Source organism: Mesocricetus auratus, unplaced genomic scaffold (assembly GCF_017639785.1).
Source record: "Mesocricetus auratus isolate SY011 unplaced genomic scaffold, BCM_Maur_2.0 Super-Scaffold_100007, whole genome shotgun sequence".
Lineage (NCBI taxonomy): Eukaryota > Metazoa > Chordata > Mammalia > Rodentia > Cricetidae > Mesocricetus > Mesocricetus auratus.
In genome coordinates, this window is record NW_024429191.1 from 78481843 (window position 1) to 78499380 (window position 17538).

The 17538-nt window shown below is 45.7% G+C and overlaps 1 protein-coding gene across 8 annotated transcripts in view; it reads right to left on the bottom strand.

Annotated features, from left to right (window-relative positions):
- Stat3 (signal transducer and activator of transcription 3) overlaps nucleotides 1–17538 on the bottom strand; it is a 51240-nt gene that overhangs the window by 6608 nt on the left and 27094 nt on the right. For 4 of the 8 annotated variants that reach the window (XM_040749717.1, XM_040749713.1, XM_040749716.1 and 1 more), the window contains exons 3-20: nucleotides 15567–15711; nucleotides 14890–14988; nucleotides 12469–12564; nucleotides 12255–12336; nucleotides 11857–11951; nucleotides 11556–11707; nucleotides 9254–9412; nucleotides 9070–9162; nucleotides 8426–8485; nucleotides 4167–4196; nucleotides 3982–4075; nucleotides 3833–3880; nucleotides 2197–2280; nucleotides 1421–1594; nucleotides 1198–1333; nucleotides 824–876; nucleotides 490–584; nucleotides 241–380 (exon numbers count right to left, since the gene is read on the bottom strand). In XM_040749717.1, the coding sequence (XP_040605651.1) occupies nucleotides 241–380; nucleotides 490–584; nucleotides 824–876; nucleotides 1198–1333; nucleotides 1421–1594; nucleotides 2197–2280; nucleotides 3833–3880; nucleotides 3982–4075; nucleotides 4167–4196; nucleotides 8426–8485; nucleotides 9070–9162; nucleotides 9254–9412; nucleotides 11556–11707; nucleotides 11857–11951; nucleotides 12255–12336; nucleotides 12469–12564; nucleotides 14890–14988; nucleotides 15567–15711 (1835 nt within the window). The remainder of the gene's footprint in view (nucleotides 1–240; nucleotides 381–489; nucleotides 585–823; nucleotides 877–1197; nucleotides 1334–1420; nucleotides 1595–2196; nucleotides 2281–3832; nucleotides 3881–3981; nucleotides 4076–4166; nucleotides 4197–8425; nucleotides 8486–9069; nucleotides 9163–9253; nucleotides 9413–11555; nucleotides 11708–11856; nucleotides 11952–12254; nucleotides 12337–12468; nucleotides 12565–14889; nucleotides 14989–15566; nucleotides 15712–17538) is intronic. The other 4 variants (XM_040749719.1, XM_040749715.1, XM_040749718.1 and 1 more) reach the window with 1 other exon arrangement.

The following is a 17538-nucleotide window of genomic DNA, read 5'->3' on the forward strand; positions in this document are numbered from 1 at the left end:
AGATGTATTAACAGGGTAGGTAGAAAAGAGAATGTGGAAATAAGATTCAAATCACACTTTTCTACACAAGTAGCCAGTGGAGTGAACAAAACAGACCGGCAGGAGGCCATCCCTTTAGAAGGAGGCACAGGCCTCTCTGTCCTCCAGGGGGCAGTGTACACAGAACAAGGAGCAGTCAGGTGTTGGCAGTGGCCACCAGGTGGAGCACATGAGACAGGAGGGGCAAGTGAAAGGCCTCACCACTGATGTCCTTTTCCACCCAAGTGAAAGTGACGCCTCCTTCCTTGCTGCTCTCGCTGAATCTCAGCAGGAAGGTGCCCGGGGGCTTCGTGCTCAGGATGGCCCTCTCCCGCTCCTTGCTAATGAAACCCATGATGTACCTGGAGCCAAGGAAAACGGATGTTGTTTGGGCTCAGAAGGTTGTCCCTGTCACGGGCTTGCTGGGAGCAGGTGACTTAGTTACACAGTACAGCCAAGTTTCAACCTTACCCTTCATTCCAAAGGGCCAAGATATACTTTTTCACAAGGTCAATGATATTGTCTAGCCACACCCAGAAGGAGAAGCCCTTGCCAGCCATGTTTTCCTGGAGAAAAGAATAATGGGAAAGCCAAGTCCACCACCATCCATACCAGCCCTTTCACGCCTGAACCTCCCTACCCTGAAATATCCTTGGGCTCCTTTATCCTCAGGCAGCTCCTATTAGCTGCTGGAGAAAGAGGTCCCAGGCTTTCAGTATTCATGCCACCCCATAACTGCCTTACAAATGAGCATTCCAGACCTGCCTCCCGGGAGATACCCATAGGAATCAACAAGATCACTTACTTTGCAAAATTTAGCCCATGTGATCTGACACCCTGAGTAGTTTACACCAGGTCCTGGAGAAGAGAAAAGGACAACAGAGGAATTTCAACCTTGATTAGAGATTTTATTTCTCAAGCAAAGTTTGCAGACATTTATCCCATGGATTTGCTCTCATGTACTTGCAGGGTGCCAGACCCTGGGTTGGACCAGCACTGATGTCCTACTGGGCTCCTACTCTTCCTTGCCTTGTGTGGTTCTGAGGACCAGGGTCACCCACTAACAAACTGACAGCTGGAGTTAGATGGCACAGTGCCTGGCCCTAGGTAAACCCTGGGAAACCTTGCCTGAGTGGCCAACCCAGACCAGAACCTCATCTGAAGCTGTCAAATTCCCACCTAAGAGCTTCTCAGCCAGCGTAGTCAGCTGCTCAATGCTCAGCCCTCGCTTTGTGGTGGATGAGAACTGCCAGCTGAGCACCTCCGCCACTTGGTCCCAGGTTCCAATCGGTGGCTTCGTGAAGAAGTTCACGTTCTATTGAGAAGAGAGAGAGGAATGCTAATGACACACACCAGGGGCTGAGAAGCCGCAAGAGAGTCGGGGTGAGTTGGGGGCACTCACCTTGGGGTTGTTGGTCAGCATGTTATACCACAGGATTGATGCCCATGCATTTGGCATCTGACAGATGTTGGAGATCACCACAACTGGCAAGGAGTGGGTCTGTAGAGATGGGGGACAGGTGGGAAATGACGTAGCAAGATAGCTGTGCTCTTGCAGCTCCAAAAGCCTCTCCCCCTGTACAGCCACAGGTTAGAATTAGCAATTATAGCATACCAGATGCAAGCTCTAAGCAGGAGGGTGACAGAAGCAGCTGAGCACAGAAAGGAAAAGAATGGCCAGTCTGGGCATCAGGACTGGCTAACTTATGAATATAATCAGTGACTTACAAAATACAACCGATTCAAAGCTAGGCCCCTAGCCTCAGACTTTCCAGAGACCTGGAAGGCAACCTCCAAAACATAAAGTATCTGTATCTTTCCCTGAAACTGAGGTGTTAGAAATCAAACATAAGGAGCCCTGCTTTTCCAGGTCTAACTTTATAAGATCAAGAAGACTGGAAAGCAAAATCTAAATGCCACGATTTCCTGTATACTGAAATGGTGGCTACTAAGATTCACTTGCCCAAACTTCATCAAATTAATTCTAAGCACTCACTAAAGACAGATTTTGAAATCATGTGCTTAAGCAAGACTTTCTTCTCAGTGGGTGGCTGTCAAGAACTTTTCAGAGACAGATAGTGAAAACTAAATACAGGCTTAGCAAACAGTCACCATGCCACCAGACATTTTGTCCTGTCACCTCTGCATGCTCACTGCCTGGTTCTGTGCAGAACTCACCTCTAGATCAATCTTGAGGCCCTGGTGGTACACCTCAGTCTCGAAGGTGATCAGATGCAGCTCCTCAGTCACAATCAAGGAGGCCTACAACAGCAAGGTCATGTCTTCAGACAATGGCACTGAGCTCTCAGCAGCAACAGAGGAAAGCAATGAGCCACGGCCTCACTACACTGAGAAGGTGCTATGGACAGTGTCAGGGACACAGCTGCACCTTCTCTCTTCAGCACAAAGACCCTCCAGGTCAGGACCCCCAAACCTGATCTTTTATTATGTGTTACATAACAAATAATCATATTTTATAATATACAGTTTCAAGGTCCAAAGAAAACCAAAGCAATGCACATCCAAGGATACACCACATGAGTGTCCATATACAAACACAGGGAGGGAGACAAGCAAACTTATTTGAGTTTCTTCTCTTCCTTCTCTCCTTCCTTCCATCCACCCTGGGTTGCAAACTCAGGGTCTCATGCATGCTAAGCGCACTCCACCAGCGAGCTATAGCCCTAGCATTACCATTCCGTTTAAGGACAAGCTATCGCCACTGAAATTCCCCAGGCGATGGTTTTCCCCTCCTGAAATACCTCTGTGTCTTACGGTTCTGCTGTTTCCTAGCTCCTCCCAACCATGTTCATGGTTGTTTCTCCAAGCTTGTGATTTTTACATGGGGAGTCTGTGAACTCCACACATGTGCAGTCCTACTGTTAGTATGTTTTAGATGCTGACCCCGTCCCCCAGTGTGAGGTATGTCTGTGGTCATGTGTAGGTCCCACTTCTTCTGTCACAGATGTAGAGTATTCCACTGTGACTACACCACAGTGTTTGGAGAGTAACCAGTGGCTGTAATCATGTACTTGCCCTTGGTTCACCTATGTTAAATCCTGAAACTGGGACTGCTGGCTTACAGAGCATGCTCATTTTTACAATGCCAAGTTACTTTCCAAAGTGACTTTAACAACCTCTACTGCCACTAGCAGTCAGGAAGTGCATCCATCTGTTTGTACAAGAATTACTTGTATGTGTGTGTGTGCGCTGTGTGTGTAAGTATGTATGTATGGTGTGTGTGTGTGTGTGTGTGTGGTGTGTGTATGTATGTGTATATGGTGTGTGGTGTGTGTGCTGTATGTATGTGTATATGGTGTGTGGTGTGTGTGCTGTATGTATGTGTGTATGGGGTGTGTGTCTATGGCGTGTGCTGTATGTATGGTATGTGTATGGTGTGTGTGTGGTGTGTGTGTTGTTTTCTTAAGTTTAAGTCTGACTTGCTGACTTACCTTCTATCTCACCAAGGCACTGAAAATGGAGCCAACTGGCAGGTGGTGGCAAGGGACTTTGGGAAGCCCCAGGCAAGGTGGAAACTTTTATACCAAATGGGTGTGGGTAACAGCTCAACAAGGGACTTCCCACTTCTGAAAGGGGGGCCAACTCCCCAACTCTCAGGAAAGTTTTCCTCCTTGAGAACTACATGGCACCTGTGACTTCTGAACATGTCCCACTGGCCCAGAGTAACCTTTCTAAATGACAGCAGCTGAAACAGCAGGCTAAGGTCTTTCATTCTGGGCCAGATAGAGAGTTCTCTCTCTCTTTCCCTCAAAGAAAACACTCCCAGATAGTTCTCAGCCTGAACAAAACTTACGTCACAATTGGCACGGCCCCCATTCCCACATCTCTGCTCCCTCAGGGTCTGGAAGAAAGGAAAAAGTGTCATGTGTGGTGTCCCAAGCTCTCCCTCTGCCACTCGCCCTCTGTGCTGAGGAGTCTGCCCACCTCCAGCCTGTAACCTACCAGATGCTTGAACTCCGCAGACAGGCTGCCGTTGTTGGATTCTTCCATGTTCATCACTTTGGTGTTTGTGCCCAGGATGTTAAATTTCCGGGATCTGAATCGTGTGAGGAAACCAACACATGAGTGACTGCTGAGCAGCCAGAGGGTAAAGCTGGATGGAGCGGAACAAAGGAGGCAGAACTCACCCTCTGAGAGCAGCAACATCCCCAGAGTCCCTGTCAAGAACACAGATGAAGGTTAACAAAATGGAAGTCATCAACCCTGCTCCTTTCTAGAACCTACTTTGACGGGAAATGCCGTTAGCTGTCCAGGAATGTTTTAGGGGTGAAATGAAACTCTATATTTACTTAAACAGGAGCCTCAATTGGGCATCTACCCCACAGCTTCTTTGCCCTTTCTAAAAAAAATAAAATAAAACCTCCATTCTGTTCAAATGGGGTGGCAGAGCCCATCCCTACTTCTGGGGGAACCCTGATCACTGCATTCATCGGAACAGAGGAAGCCACAGAGCAGGTGAGGCCGGGGTCTGCCTTGTCTCAATCAAACCAGAGAAGGGACGGTGTCCTAGGCTTTCTACTCCACAGATGTGTGCGAGAAGGCAAATGGCATTTGTTAACTGCTTCTAAAAGACACAGAGCCGTGTGGAAGGGAACCCCAGTCTACAGGTGATACACTAAGGATGAGACGGAAGATTCTGGGTTCCTGAAGACACCTGTGAGTCACTGACCTCATCGTCAGGTACTTGCCCCAACTGCATTTCCAGTTACTCAGGTTGTAAATTTCCTCATTATTTAAGCCACCTGGGTTTTCTGTAAAGGTCTATATTACCAACAACTCACAATTCCTCCCATGATGCAGCGGAAGCGCTATCCCCATGTAATCGCTGCTACCTCTGTCCCTGACTATGCCATCTTTTTATATTATGATATTACTGTTTTTATAGTCTTCCTTTAGAGTACTATTTTAAAAGGTCTTCTCAGCCAGGCATGGTGTCACATGCCTTTAATCCCAGCACTCAGTAGGCAGAGGCCAGCCTGGTCTACAGGGTGAGTTCCAGAACAGCAAGAGTTACCCAGAGGAACTCTGCCTTAGAAAAAACAAACAAACAAATAAATAAAATTGCTTCTCCATTGCTATATATGTGCCTACAAATAGAATGTTCTGGTGGGATTGTAGAAGAAAACTCATCAGCTTTAAAACAATCTTTCCAGGTATTACATTTTCAAGTCAATTATCAGCTCTCCCTCATGTCTGAATTATATCTGTCTTTTTTATATACTCTTTTTGTATTAGTGTTTATTCATAATTCATCATCAATAAATTGTACAATCTAAAATGTAAAGCCTTATAAGTGTTATACACACCTATGAAATTGATCAGCATTATCCAGAACATATCCACCACCCCAAAGTGTCCCTAAGCTCATTTGTAATGCACCCCAATCCCATACTCTACCCCACCCTGAGCCCAGAAAAACCATTACTGTGTTTTCTGTCACTACAGATTTATTTGTATTTTTAGAAATACATACATACAAACAAACATAAAACAGGCGCTCTTTTGGGGGGAGGAGACCTGGTTTCCTTCATTCAATGTAACTACTTTGAAGATTTATTCATGTTTTGCAACTATTAGCAGTTCCTTTAATGGGGCTGGAGAGATAGCTCAAAGGTTAAGAGCACTGGCTGTTCTTCCCGAAAACCCAGGGTCAAATCCCAGCACCCACATGGCAGCTCACAACTTTCTGTGTAATTCCAGCTCCAGAGGACGCAATACCCTTACACAGATATACATACAGGTGAAACACTAATGCACATAAAATAAAAAGAAATAACTAAAAAAATAGTTCCTTTTGTTTTGGTGATGAACAGCATTCCATTGTATGACAGAGTGCAAACTGTGTACTTATTCCTGTTCGTGGGCATGCCATAGGTGTTTTTCATTTCTCTTGTGTTAATACCTATGAGTGAAACGGCTGTGTCATCGAATGGTTTACTTTTCAGAATACTATCAGAATTTCTTTCCAAGTGGTGGTGTCACTTTTCTGAGCCACTGCTACATTATGCACCTGTGTTCTGTGGGTGCTTTTGCTAACATGTAAATATAGTAAATATGCCTAGAGTTTATTCTAATGGTTCATAAAAGAAAACCCTCATTTTTCACTCTGACCCATTTGAAGCTGTCCAGCTGCCATTCACTAAGCAAGTTACCCTCTCTACCAACCTCATGAGACTCATTTTAACATGTACTGATCTCTTACATTAACCTCACATCTATTTCTTGACTTCAGACTTTATTACAATGATCAATCAACACATTCTTGTCCTGGTAGCACACCCATTTAACAACTGGAACTCTGCAATGTGTTTTAATATCTGGCAAGGCAGCTTCCTATACCAATGCCTCCTATTGTTTTTTAGACACTGAGCCATCTCTTCAGCCCCCACCTCCTATCATTTTTATTTGTATAAAAAACTCTTTTGGAAAAAAGGGAAGAAGAGCAGCTGTTCAGGATAATGATTCAGGTTTGCAATGTGACTGCATTCTGGAGACCTGCTGCTTAACAGTGTGACTGTCCAATGCCACTGACCCAAACACTTAGGAATGGATACGGGGATGAGGAGGTGGCTCAGTGGTAAAGTGCTTGTTTCACAGCATGAGAACCCTAGTTCAGATCCTCAGCGTTACAAAAAATCTGGGTGCAGCAGTGAGTGTCTGTATCCCAGCGCTGGGGGCTGCAGAGTCAGCGAGTGAGCTCCAGGTTCAGTGAGAGACCCTGTCTCAAAAACTAAAGTAAATAGTGATAGAGGAAGACACTTCAAGTCTTCTGCTCTATACACACACACACACACACACACACACACACACACACACACACACACACACACACACACACAGAGAGAGAGAGAGAGAGAGAGAGAGAGAGAGAGAGAGAGAGAGAGAGAACTAAATTATCTTGCTATCTTTGCTTATTTTTTTTCAACTGCAATATAACTTGGAAAGTATTATTTATTTATATCTTTCTCTTTTTTTCTCCTTTTGATTTTTCAAGACAGGGTTATTCTGTGTAGCCCTGGCTGTCCTGGAACTCACTCTGTAGACCAGAGTGGCTTTAAACTCACAGAGATCCGCCTGCCTCTGCCTCCCAAGTGCTGGGGTTAAAGATGTGTGCCACCACCGTCCAGCTACATCTTTTTTTGTTTGTTTTTGTTTTTCAAGACAGGGTTTCTCTTTGGCTTTGGAGGCTGTCTTGGAACTCGCTTAGGCTAGCCTCGAATTCACAGAAATCCGCCTGCCTCTGCCTCCTGAGTGCTGGGATTAAAGGTGTGCGCCACCAACGCCCAGCTTACATCTTTATTTATAAGGATGGGGATTCAACCAAGAGTCTTGTACATGCTAGGTAAGTGCTCTAACCTGAGTCTTTTATTTTCATTTTTGAGGCAAATTGATGAGACCCTGAAAGGTTCTCCTGCAGCAGATGGGAACAAATACAGAGACCCACAGCCAGACATCACACAGTGTGAGAAACCTTGACCCTAAATGGGATGGCTCCATCAAATCCCCCCTCCCAGAACTCAGGGAACCCTATGGGAGGGGAAGTGGGAAGAATACAAGAGCCGAGGCGATGGAGGACGCCAAGAAAACAAGGTCTCAAAATCACCATGAGCAAAGCTTGTATGAGCTCACAGTGGCATGCTCAGGCCTGCACGGGTCTGTACCAGGCCCTCTGAGTTTACACCACGGCTTTCCATTTAATGTTTTTAAGGGATTCCTGAGTGTGCAAACAAGTGGGTCTCTGATTCTTGTGCCCTCTCTTGGGTTCTTTTCCTTCTGATGGTTTCCCTTGTTCACCTTTGATGTGATAGTTTTTGTCTTATCTTGTTATATTTGATTTTGTCATATTAAAAAAAAAACCTAGCCACTAGGGTAAAAGATTAACAGTAGATTGTCATTTATACCTATTAGATGAGGGAAATCAGTTTTCTCCAATGGAATGACATGAGGTATATCAATCACTCCAGGGCAGGCCTCATGTTCAGTAACTGACCAACAAATAATGGACTCCACAGTTTTTTTATATGTACTTTAATTTGGTTAGTTTGGTGGGTTTTGGTTTTGTTTTGTTTGTTTCTTTTGAGGTATTGTTGTATTTTGTTTTGTAGGTTTGAGGTTTGTTTCTGAGAAAGAACTTAAAGTTGGGTGGGTGCGGAGAAGGAGCAGCACTGGATGTACTTGGGGGAGGGGAAGACTATGATAAAATTGTGTGAAAATAATAAAGAATACCTTTAATCCCAGCACTCGGGAGGCAGAGACAGGCGGATCTCTGTAAGTTCGAGGCCAGCCTGGTCTACAGAGTGAGTTTCAGGACAGCCTCCAAAACAATACAGAGAAACCCTGTCTCGAAAAACCAAAAAAATAAAATAAAATAATAAAGAATACTTACTTGTCAATGCACACTTTAATTTTAAGCTGATAATTCAACTCAGGAAATTTGACCAGCAACCTATTAAAAACATATAGTCAAGGATAGTTAGTAGAATCCTTTCCATGACCTCTAGTTTATAAAAATAAAAAAACCGTAATGCTTCAATTCCTAAGAAGTAAATATATTGCTGGATGTGGTGGTGAATGCCTTTGATCCCAGCACTCAGGATGCAGAGGCAGGTGGACCTCTAAGTTCATGGCCAGCCTAGTCTACAAAGCCCTCCACCCAGAATCATCTTTGATATTAAAATTGAACACTGACCCTTCAGCCAAGAAGTACTGAAAATATCTAAGAATGTGAACCAAGCTGTAAGAGACTCACAGAAAGGTAATAAAAAGCATTTCATGAGAACTATTGCATAAACATGCTTTATAACTAGTATTCCTTTGGTTAAACCCAAAACCCAACACAGCTATTTCTGAAGGAGATTTCACAGTGCAGGGGCAACCCTCCACCATGGTGATTCAAGGAAAAGAATTTGTGGGCTCCACCTCCAACCTCAGTTAGCCTATCGCTGAGCCTTACTCCACCCCTTAAAATCCTTAAGGAGAGGACTGAACATCTATAAAAGCTCCCCCTAAAGTGTGAAGACCAGGGCCCACCTGACTTTAGTAGTGAACTGGACACCAGTCTTGATGACGAGGGGCCGGTCAGGATGCATGGGCATGCAGGGCTGCCGCTCCACCACGAAGGCACTAGAAGGGGAGGGGATAGCGTGTCGTCACATGATGTGCTGACCAGGCTTCTTTCTGCTCCTGCTTCCAAGCATCAGCTTTATATGGTTACCTTTTCATTAGGTTTCTGAAGAGCTCCACGATCCTCTCCTCCAGCATCGGCCTGTGCTGCACAATAGGGTCTCCCTTGTAGGATACTTTTTGCTGCAACTCCTCCAGCTTCTTGATTTGTTGGCGGGTCTGAAGTTGAGATTCTGCTAATGAAGTTATCCTGCCAATAATGAAAGGCAGTTCCCAGTTACTGGAGTTACTAGGAGGCGGGGGCATTAATGGAGCCGTCACTGGATTGTAAATGAATTCAAGACCAAATATGAAGAATGCTCTAATTCACTTTCCCCATCTTAGGGTGTTGAGTAGGTTTGAGCCAGCACTGCCTTTCACAACCTGCATAAGCATGACCAGGTCCCTTCGCTATGTGATCCTTGAAAGAAGACAAGGGGTTGAGCCTCATCTAGAACCCATTCAATGCTATTCTTCCATGAATCATAAAGATATAACATGATACGTCAGAATGTTGATGATATGTAAACAAAAAAGGCGAGCAGAGGGGCTGGAGAGATAGTCCATGAATTGCTATCAGGGCTCTTGCAGGGGACTGGGCTCTGGTTCCCAGCACCCACACTCAGCAGCTCACAACCACCTGTAACTCCAGTCCCGGGGGTTCTGTTGCCTTCCCCTAGCCAACTTGGGCACTGTATGCCTATACAAAAGAGCAGACAAGCACACACTAATAATTTTTTGTCTTAGAAAAAGAAAACAGTACTTAAAAATTGGAAAAGCTATGCATGGTGGTGCACGCCTTTAATTGCAGCAGTTGGAAGGCAGAAGCAGGCAGATTTCTGTGGGTTCGAGGCCAGTCTGGTCTACATAGTGAATGAGTTCCAGAGCTATATAAAAGCAAACAATTAGAAAAAAGTAAAAAATGGGCAGAGAGGGAGACAATGCTGATTACTTCTGCCTCCAAGAATAGGGAATATCAGTGTCTGTTTTCCTTTTTAAATCTAATGTCTCTCCTTTATGGTTTGTCACTAGTTTGATAAAGGTAGAAAGGGAATGGAGGACAGCTGCAGGTGTCTGAGCTGCTGGCCTGTCCTTTCTGGCATCTGAACGTCTCATTCCCAGAACGTAACTTCTTGGAGCCCTGAACAGGAAATGAACTGCTTTCAGTAAATGAACACAGTGTCGGTGACAATACAGATGGGCTTGTCACATGGACCTGTCCTGAGTGTCCAGCTTCAAGCTCCATGGAGCGGGTTCCGTCCTGCCAAGCTTCTTCTAGTTTAAGGTGGTGAGGCACACTCACTATGGGGCCTTGCTCACAAAAAAGCAGGTAACAGATGAGCACACAGTGAACAAACTGGAGCACAGGGAGAGCTCGGGCTGAGCACTGGCCTTGTGTGCACAAGGCCACGTGGGCCATCCTTCCCATCGTATGGAAGGAAGGAAGAACATGGAGTAGTTGCTTTCTGAAACTGGATTTCTAGATTCACATGTATGGTCATGACAGATGTCTATAGAAATGATCGTCGCAGAGTCTGGTGACTTGCTGCTACCACTCAATAGATTTCAGTTTCTTCTTTCACTTTATTAATTTTACATATTTCAACTTTTTCCTGCTTAACAAAGAACATATGTTGTCTTAGATTAGTAAAATAACTAAAATGGAGAATTTAGTGTTAAATACAACTAAAAGTATTGTTTAAATTTAAAAATTAAATGTTTTTGGTTTTTTTTTTTTCTTTTTGGTGTTTTACGAGACAGGGTTTCTCTGTATTGTTTTGGAGGCTATCCGTCCAGCCCGGCCTCGAACTCACAGAGATCCGCCTGCCTCTGCCTACCAAGTGCCAGGATTAAAGGTGTGCGTCGCCTGGCCCAAAAATTAAATGTTTAAAATGAGTGATATAAGCATTTTTTATTTAAAAATTTGTTAAAACGGTTAACAGTTTTAACTCTTCGACTAAATTTGAGTGTGTAAAAGAAGCCACCTTAAGGCAGGCTTGGTGATTCATGCCTAAAATCCCAGATACTTGGGAAGCTGAGGCAGGAGGATTGCAAGTTCAAGGTCAGCCTGACTAGATAGTGGTTTCGAGGCCAGCCTATGCAGCTCAGTGAGATTCTTTCTCAAAGAGAAACAAAAAAGTGCCCAGCTTAGCAATAGACTATCCAGGGCTAGGAGTATAGTGTATGCAGTTCAATGGCTCTAGAACATTTGTCTGGCACATGTCCAAGGAATGGGGTCCACCCCCAGCAATAAAAAGGAGAAACAAAAGCACGAGCAAGGAAGGCCACTCTGCAGGCCTGTGACTGAACCCAGCTCTCTAGAAGGAGAAAGCAGCCTTCCTTCCAGCTCTTACCAGTTTTCCAGGCGGTCCAGGCAGATGTTGGGAGGGCCTCCAATGCACGCGATCTGCTGCCGCCGTTTCCAGTCAGCCAGTTCTTCGTCTGTGAGTGTTTTCTGCACGTACTCCACTGCCGACAAAAGCCCGGCCAGCTCACTCACAATGCTCTGGTTGGAAAGCACAACAGTCAGAAGACATTTCCCCAGAGCACGTTTAGCCACATTCTCTAGTCAGTTCAGAGAAGGGACCCTCAGGACCCAGTCAGGTCTTCCCACAGGAGGTATGTGGTGCTGGGGAAGCTGTCCAGAACGCTTACCCTGCGCATCTGGTCCAGTGCTGTGAGCATCTGTTCCAGCTGCTGCATCTTCTGCCTGGTCACAGACTGGTTGTTTCCATTCAGATCCTGCATGTCTGATGGGGGAGGAAAGACTCCGTGACCAGGGAGAATACTCAGGGCAGCCTTCTCAATGAGGCTCCAAACCATGTGTGCACACGCAGTCCCTGCTACTTGGAAACCTGAGGGAAGATGGCAGCAGGCTCAAGGTCATCCTGCACTACATGGTCAAATCCCATCTCAAAAACAAACAAAAGGTTGTCCCACTAAGTGCCAGAAGCTCCCCCTTCTCCTACCGTGCAGTCACATGAGTGGAGTCCTGAAACTCAATGGCACAGTCTAGCTTTCAACAAATCTTAACGTCTCTAACATTCACTTGCCTCCTTGACTCTTGAGGGTTTTATAGTTGAAATCAAAGTCATCCTGGAGATTCTCTACCATTTTCATTTTCTGTTCTAGATCCTGTTTAAACAAACAAACCACAAACAGAAGGAAAACAGACTTCTTTCAGGAGAGGGAAAAGAAAGTTTTGAAGACAAGGAGAATGTGCAGGAAGGACCACAGTCTGCAGCCCAGGCATGGTTCCCTGGTCACCTGCACACGCTTCCGGACATCCTGAAGATGCTGCTCCAGCATCTGCTGCTTCTCCGTCACCACAGCAGCTGTCGGGTGGTTGGCCTGGCCCCCTTGCTGCCAAAAAAGGATTAACACACGGTGAATTCATGGAAACCTGTCATCTGATTGTCATCCCAACTATTACCTGCCCTGTTGGGAAATGGGCAGTGATGCAAGAGGGGAGGGTGCTGGGAAAACCCTGTGTTGTTCAGTCTGTCACTGGCTTTTTACCAACAGGAAACACTGTGAACCCGTTCTGCATTAAACTAGGGGCCCATAGACTGAACTAAGACATTGCCTTAGTCTTCAAGTGCTCATGGGTAAATTGTCAAAAATTAATAATAATAATAATCCAGAAAGAATTTGGAGTACAGTTCAGTAGTAGAGATTATGCTAGCTAATAAATAAATAAGTAAATAAATAAATAAATTCAGAATAGCTGATGACAGCACAGTGCAATATAGTTCCATGAAAAAAAAATTCCCAGGGATTTTCAAAATCGTGTTTCCATAGCTTCTGTCAGGGAGGAGAGGTTGCTGCCTTGAGAAGGTCAATTAGGACACGAAATGTAAAATGACAGACTTTGCAAGGGACAGAAAGTGACATCTGATGATAGAAAAGACAAGTGAAAGCTACAAGAACAAGATAGTGCTTTTGACAGTGGCCCAAGGATAAAGATCGCAGTCTTGGAGAATGCAGAGCCGAGAGAGGTATTATCCATCCAGTTTTCCAAGCTAGAAATGTTCACGCCCTCAGTCTCCCAGTCTACACTCTGATGGCTCACATCCATTATACCTGCCAAGGGCTCAAATCAGGCCCCAGCTGCTGGTTTTGGTTTTTCGAGACAGGGTTTTTCTGTATTGTTTTGGAGACTGTCCTGAAACTTGCTCTGTAGACCAGGCTGGCCTCAAACTCACAGAGATCCTCCTGCCTCTGCCTCCCGAGTGCTGGGACTAAAGGCGTGCGCCACCAACGCCCGGCAACTGCTGCTCTTTTTACTTCTATTTTCCTTTGTCTCCTGCTCTTTAGGTTTATTCATTTTGTGTGCATGAGTGACTTGCCAGCATGTATGTACACGCACCTCATATGTGCCTGCTGCCTACAGAAGGATTCCCTGCAACTGGAGTTCTGGGTGATTGTGAGCCACCTCGTAGGTGCTGGGAACTGAACCCAAGTGTGCTTCAAAAGCAGCAAGTGTTCTTAACCACTGAGCCAGATCTCCAGCTCCAGTATCTGCTTCTAAGATCTCTCACTTCCAGCCGGTTCTCTTCACTACTGCCACAAGTCTCCAAGTTAGGACTGAACAGGCCAATTTTAGAGAGATATTCTTCTCAGTTCTCCTGGTTGCTCAAATCACAGAATACAACCCTCTTAGAAGAACTTAGGAAAGCAACCCAGGCCAGACTTTTCTCTCCATTATGGGAGAGACTGACTGATAAGAAGCAGAGAAGTACCATAGACAGAGACTTTGAAAGGGCCCAGCCCTGAAGCTGTGCCTCTCCCATCTCTACTTCCTACACTTGCCTGGGGCAGGAATGAAAGCCCAGTCTCTAGAAGCTTTCTGTGGTCAGCCAGCCTTGGTCCATTCAGATGCCTAAGGAGGCGTGCTCTGCAGACTCCCCAGTTCTACCTCAGGCAGAGGTCCGGCATTAGGAAGTCCCTGTGGATCAGGCATGGCAGCTCACACACTTGGGAGGCTGAGATAGGAGGATCTAGAGTTTCCTACACTGGGCTGTGTGTTGAGACCCTGTCTGTAAGCAAGTAGAGCATGGGGGCCCATGCCTGAAACTCAGTGTCTAGAGAAACTGAAGCAGGATTACCTTGAGTTTGACAGTCCAGCCTACGTAATGAGTTCTAGGTCAGCATGGGATAAAGAATGTGATTCCATATCAAAAAGAAAGAAAAAGAAAAACGAAGACACAGGTGTACGGGGAGAGTGGTGGCACACACCAGCCATCCCAGGACTCGGTGACAGAGACAGGAGGACTGTCTCGAACTGGAAGTCAGCTGTGCTACACAGCAAGACTCTGACTCAACAACAAAAGCCCAAGGGCTGGGGACACAGCTTCCACACTGTCTAACATGCACAGAGTCCTGGTTTTGTCCTGAGCACCACATATACAGGTTGTGGTGGTGTGTACCTCTAATCCCAGCACTCAGGAGGAGGCAGGCAAATCAGAGTTCAAGTTCATCCTCAGTTAGGGAGGGGGGTGGAGAGGCTTGTGTGATGGTTTTTGTGTGTGTGTGTTTATTTTTTTGTGTGTCATTTTCAATGTATATTTAAGGCTTTGATTTAGTTCACTGTTTCTTTCATATTAAGCCATTACTATTTACTACACTACATATACAGTTGCTTGCTCCCTGAGCCCCGCCCTACACATGATTTCTCCTCAGTCTCACCTGGGCTGCCGTGGCTGCTGTCTGGAGGAGGCGAGACTCTTCCCACAGGCATCGGGCCACAATCCGGGCGATTTCCATGGGCTTCTCAAGATACCTGCTCTGTAAGTAAGACAAAAAGAGGTGCGCTGCTGTAGCTGACTAAGGAGGTATGGACCGAACTTGGCTGACTTAGAACTCACTTCTGCAGAACCTCCATGAAACAGCAGACCAAAGGCTTCAGAGTCTGACTGGAGTCCATAGGGGAAGAAAGGGAGGAGAATAGCAGCCACAGTGATGGCAGAACCACACTAGTCCATCCTGAGAGGCATGTCATCTGGTTTCATAGGGAAGTGGTTGACTTCACCCAGGAGTACTCAACTAATGTCCAAACGTTAACACTGAATACTAAGAGTCGTGTGCCTATGATGCGGAGATGTTATTAGCATACTATTATAGCATAGAATAACATTAAGCCCTTGCTTTATTGCTTCAACTGTAACATGAGAAGTGAATTTCCGGTAATGGTACCCCAGGGCCGGAGCACAGGGAATTGAGAAGAAGCTAATGACTTCTCCTTTGATTGAGGCACAAGTCAGGCTCTCATCATTTAGCCAAGTGAGGAAAGAAACACTTCCGGGAAAGAACAATACCGCTCCACTCTGTGGGGCCAGTATCTCCCACTCGGTTTCCCATCGCACCTGCAGGAACTGCTTGATTCTTCGCAGGTTGTGCTGATAGAGGACATTGGACTCTTGAAGGAATCGGCTATACTGCTGGTCAATCTCACCCAAGAGATTATGAAACACCAATGTGGCATGTGACTCTTTGCTGGCGGCATATGCCCTAGGAAAAGGAAGTGTGTGGCATGAGTGATTTGGAGAGTCTGGTGCGATAGCACATATCTGCAATCATGGCTCTCTAGGGAGGTGGAGGCAGGAAGATCAAGAGTTCAAAGCCAGCCTTCCCTGCCTAGGGAGTTCCAAGCCAGTCTGGGAAACCTTGTCTCAAAAGCAGTAACAACAGGAATCTAAAATATACGCATACAAAAACCACCATTAAGGGGTAGCTGGAAGGACATGACAAACTGATGCTATAACCCATTCATTTTTCCTCCTCTGGTTCAGCACAACACCATCAACTGGTGGTGTAGCTCAGTGACACAGGCTTGCCTAGTGTGCTAAAGGCTCTGAGTTTGATACCCAGCACAGGGAGAGGGGAGAGGGGAGAGGGGAGAGGGGAGAGGGAGAGGGGAGAGGGGAGAGGGAGAGGGGAGAGGGGAGAGGGGAGAGGGGAGAGGGGAGAGGGGAGAGGGGAGAGGGAGGGGAGAGAGGGGAGGGAGAGAGGGGAGGGGAGAGAGGGGAGAGGGAGGGGAGAGAGAAAGAGGGGGGGGTCAATTGTCTGTTTGTTTTTCGAGACAGCATTTCTACGTGTAACAGCCCTAGCTGTCCTGGAACTATTTTTGTAGACCAGGCTGGCTTTAAACTCACTAAGATCCACCTGCCTCTGCCTCTGGAATGCTGGGATTAAAGGTGTGCACCACCAACGCCCAGCTTTGGCCCTTTTTTTCTATTGGTTTGTTTGTTTCATCTTATTCCAGTTTGTTTTGGTTTGTCTTGTTTCATTACTGCTTTTTAGTACCTGTTATCTTCTAATGAGAGAGATAAAGGGTGAGGATTTGGGTGGGAGGAGGATTGGGGAGGATCTGAGAGGAGTTGGGGGAAGGGAACCTAGTCAAAATATATTATATTTTTAAAAAATGCTGGACATGTTAGCACATGCTTGTAATTCCAACATTGATTGGGAAAACAGAAATAGAAGGTTCCCTGAGGGCCTTCCCTAATTGGTGAGATCCTATCTCAAAGGACCCAGAAGGCATTCCCAAGGATAAAACCTGAGATTGTCCTCTGCCCTACACCACGCATATACATACATACACACCCCATACACACACACACACACACACTCATGCATACATCTGCATCTATACAAACACATACACAAATACATACATACACACATGAATTTAAAAAAAAAAGAACAGATAAGGTTGTTTTGCCTTAAATTCTCCATCAACCCTGTGGTCAGACTGGTGTATAAGTTTTTTTTTTTTTTTTTTTTTTTTTTTAACTAAACAGGGTTTCTCTGTATTGTTTTGGAGGCTGTTGGACCAGCCCGGCCTCGAACTCACAGAGATCCGCCTGCCTCTGCCTCCCGAGTGCATTATCAGCACTGCCAGGCTGGACTGCTCTGTGTCACCTTTTTGGCCCTTCACTACATCAGCACAGGTATTCCTAGAAGTAGATCACATTAATATAGGCCTGAATACATTAAAGTGAGCTAAATAGCTGGCATCATTTCCTCTATTACTCCATTTCCCTTAACCGGTATTTCTTCTTTAACAGGGGAAAGCCACTTGTGGTGGACTCCAACTTAGCTATCTGAGACAGAATTCTCAGACTAAGAATCTGTATCTCACAGTTAGGGAGTCAAAATGCAGAAATCTCACCAAGTAAGTGAGACACAAATCTGACTTCCAAACAGCTACCAGCAAGCTGTCTCAGTGCACTGAAAGCCAGGATGCATATACTCTTCTGACACACAGAACATTTTAAGGGACTGATGACCTCCGCTCTCCTGATCCACCCCCTAGAGCCTGCACTCACGTCTTTG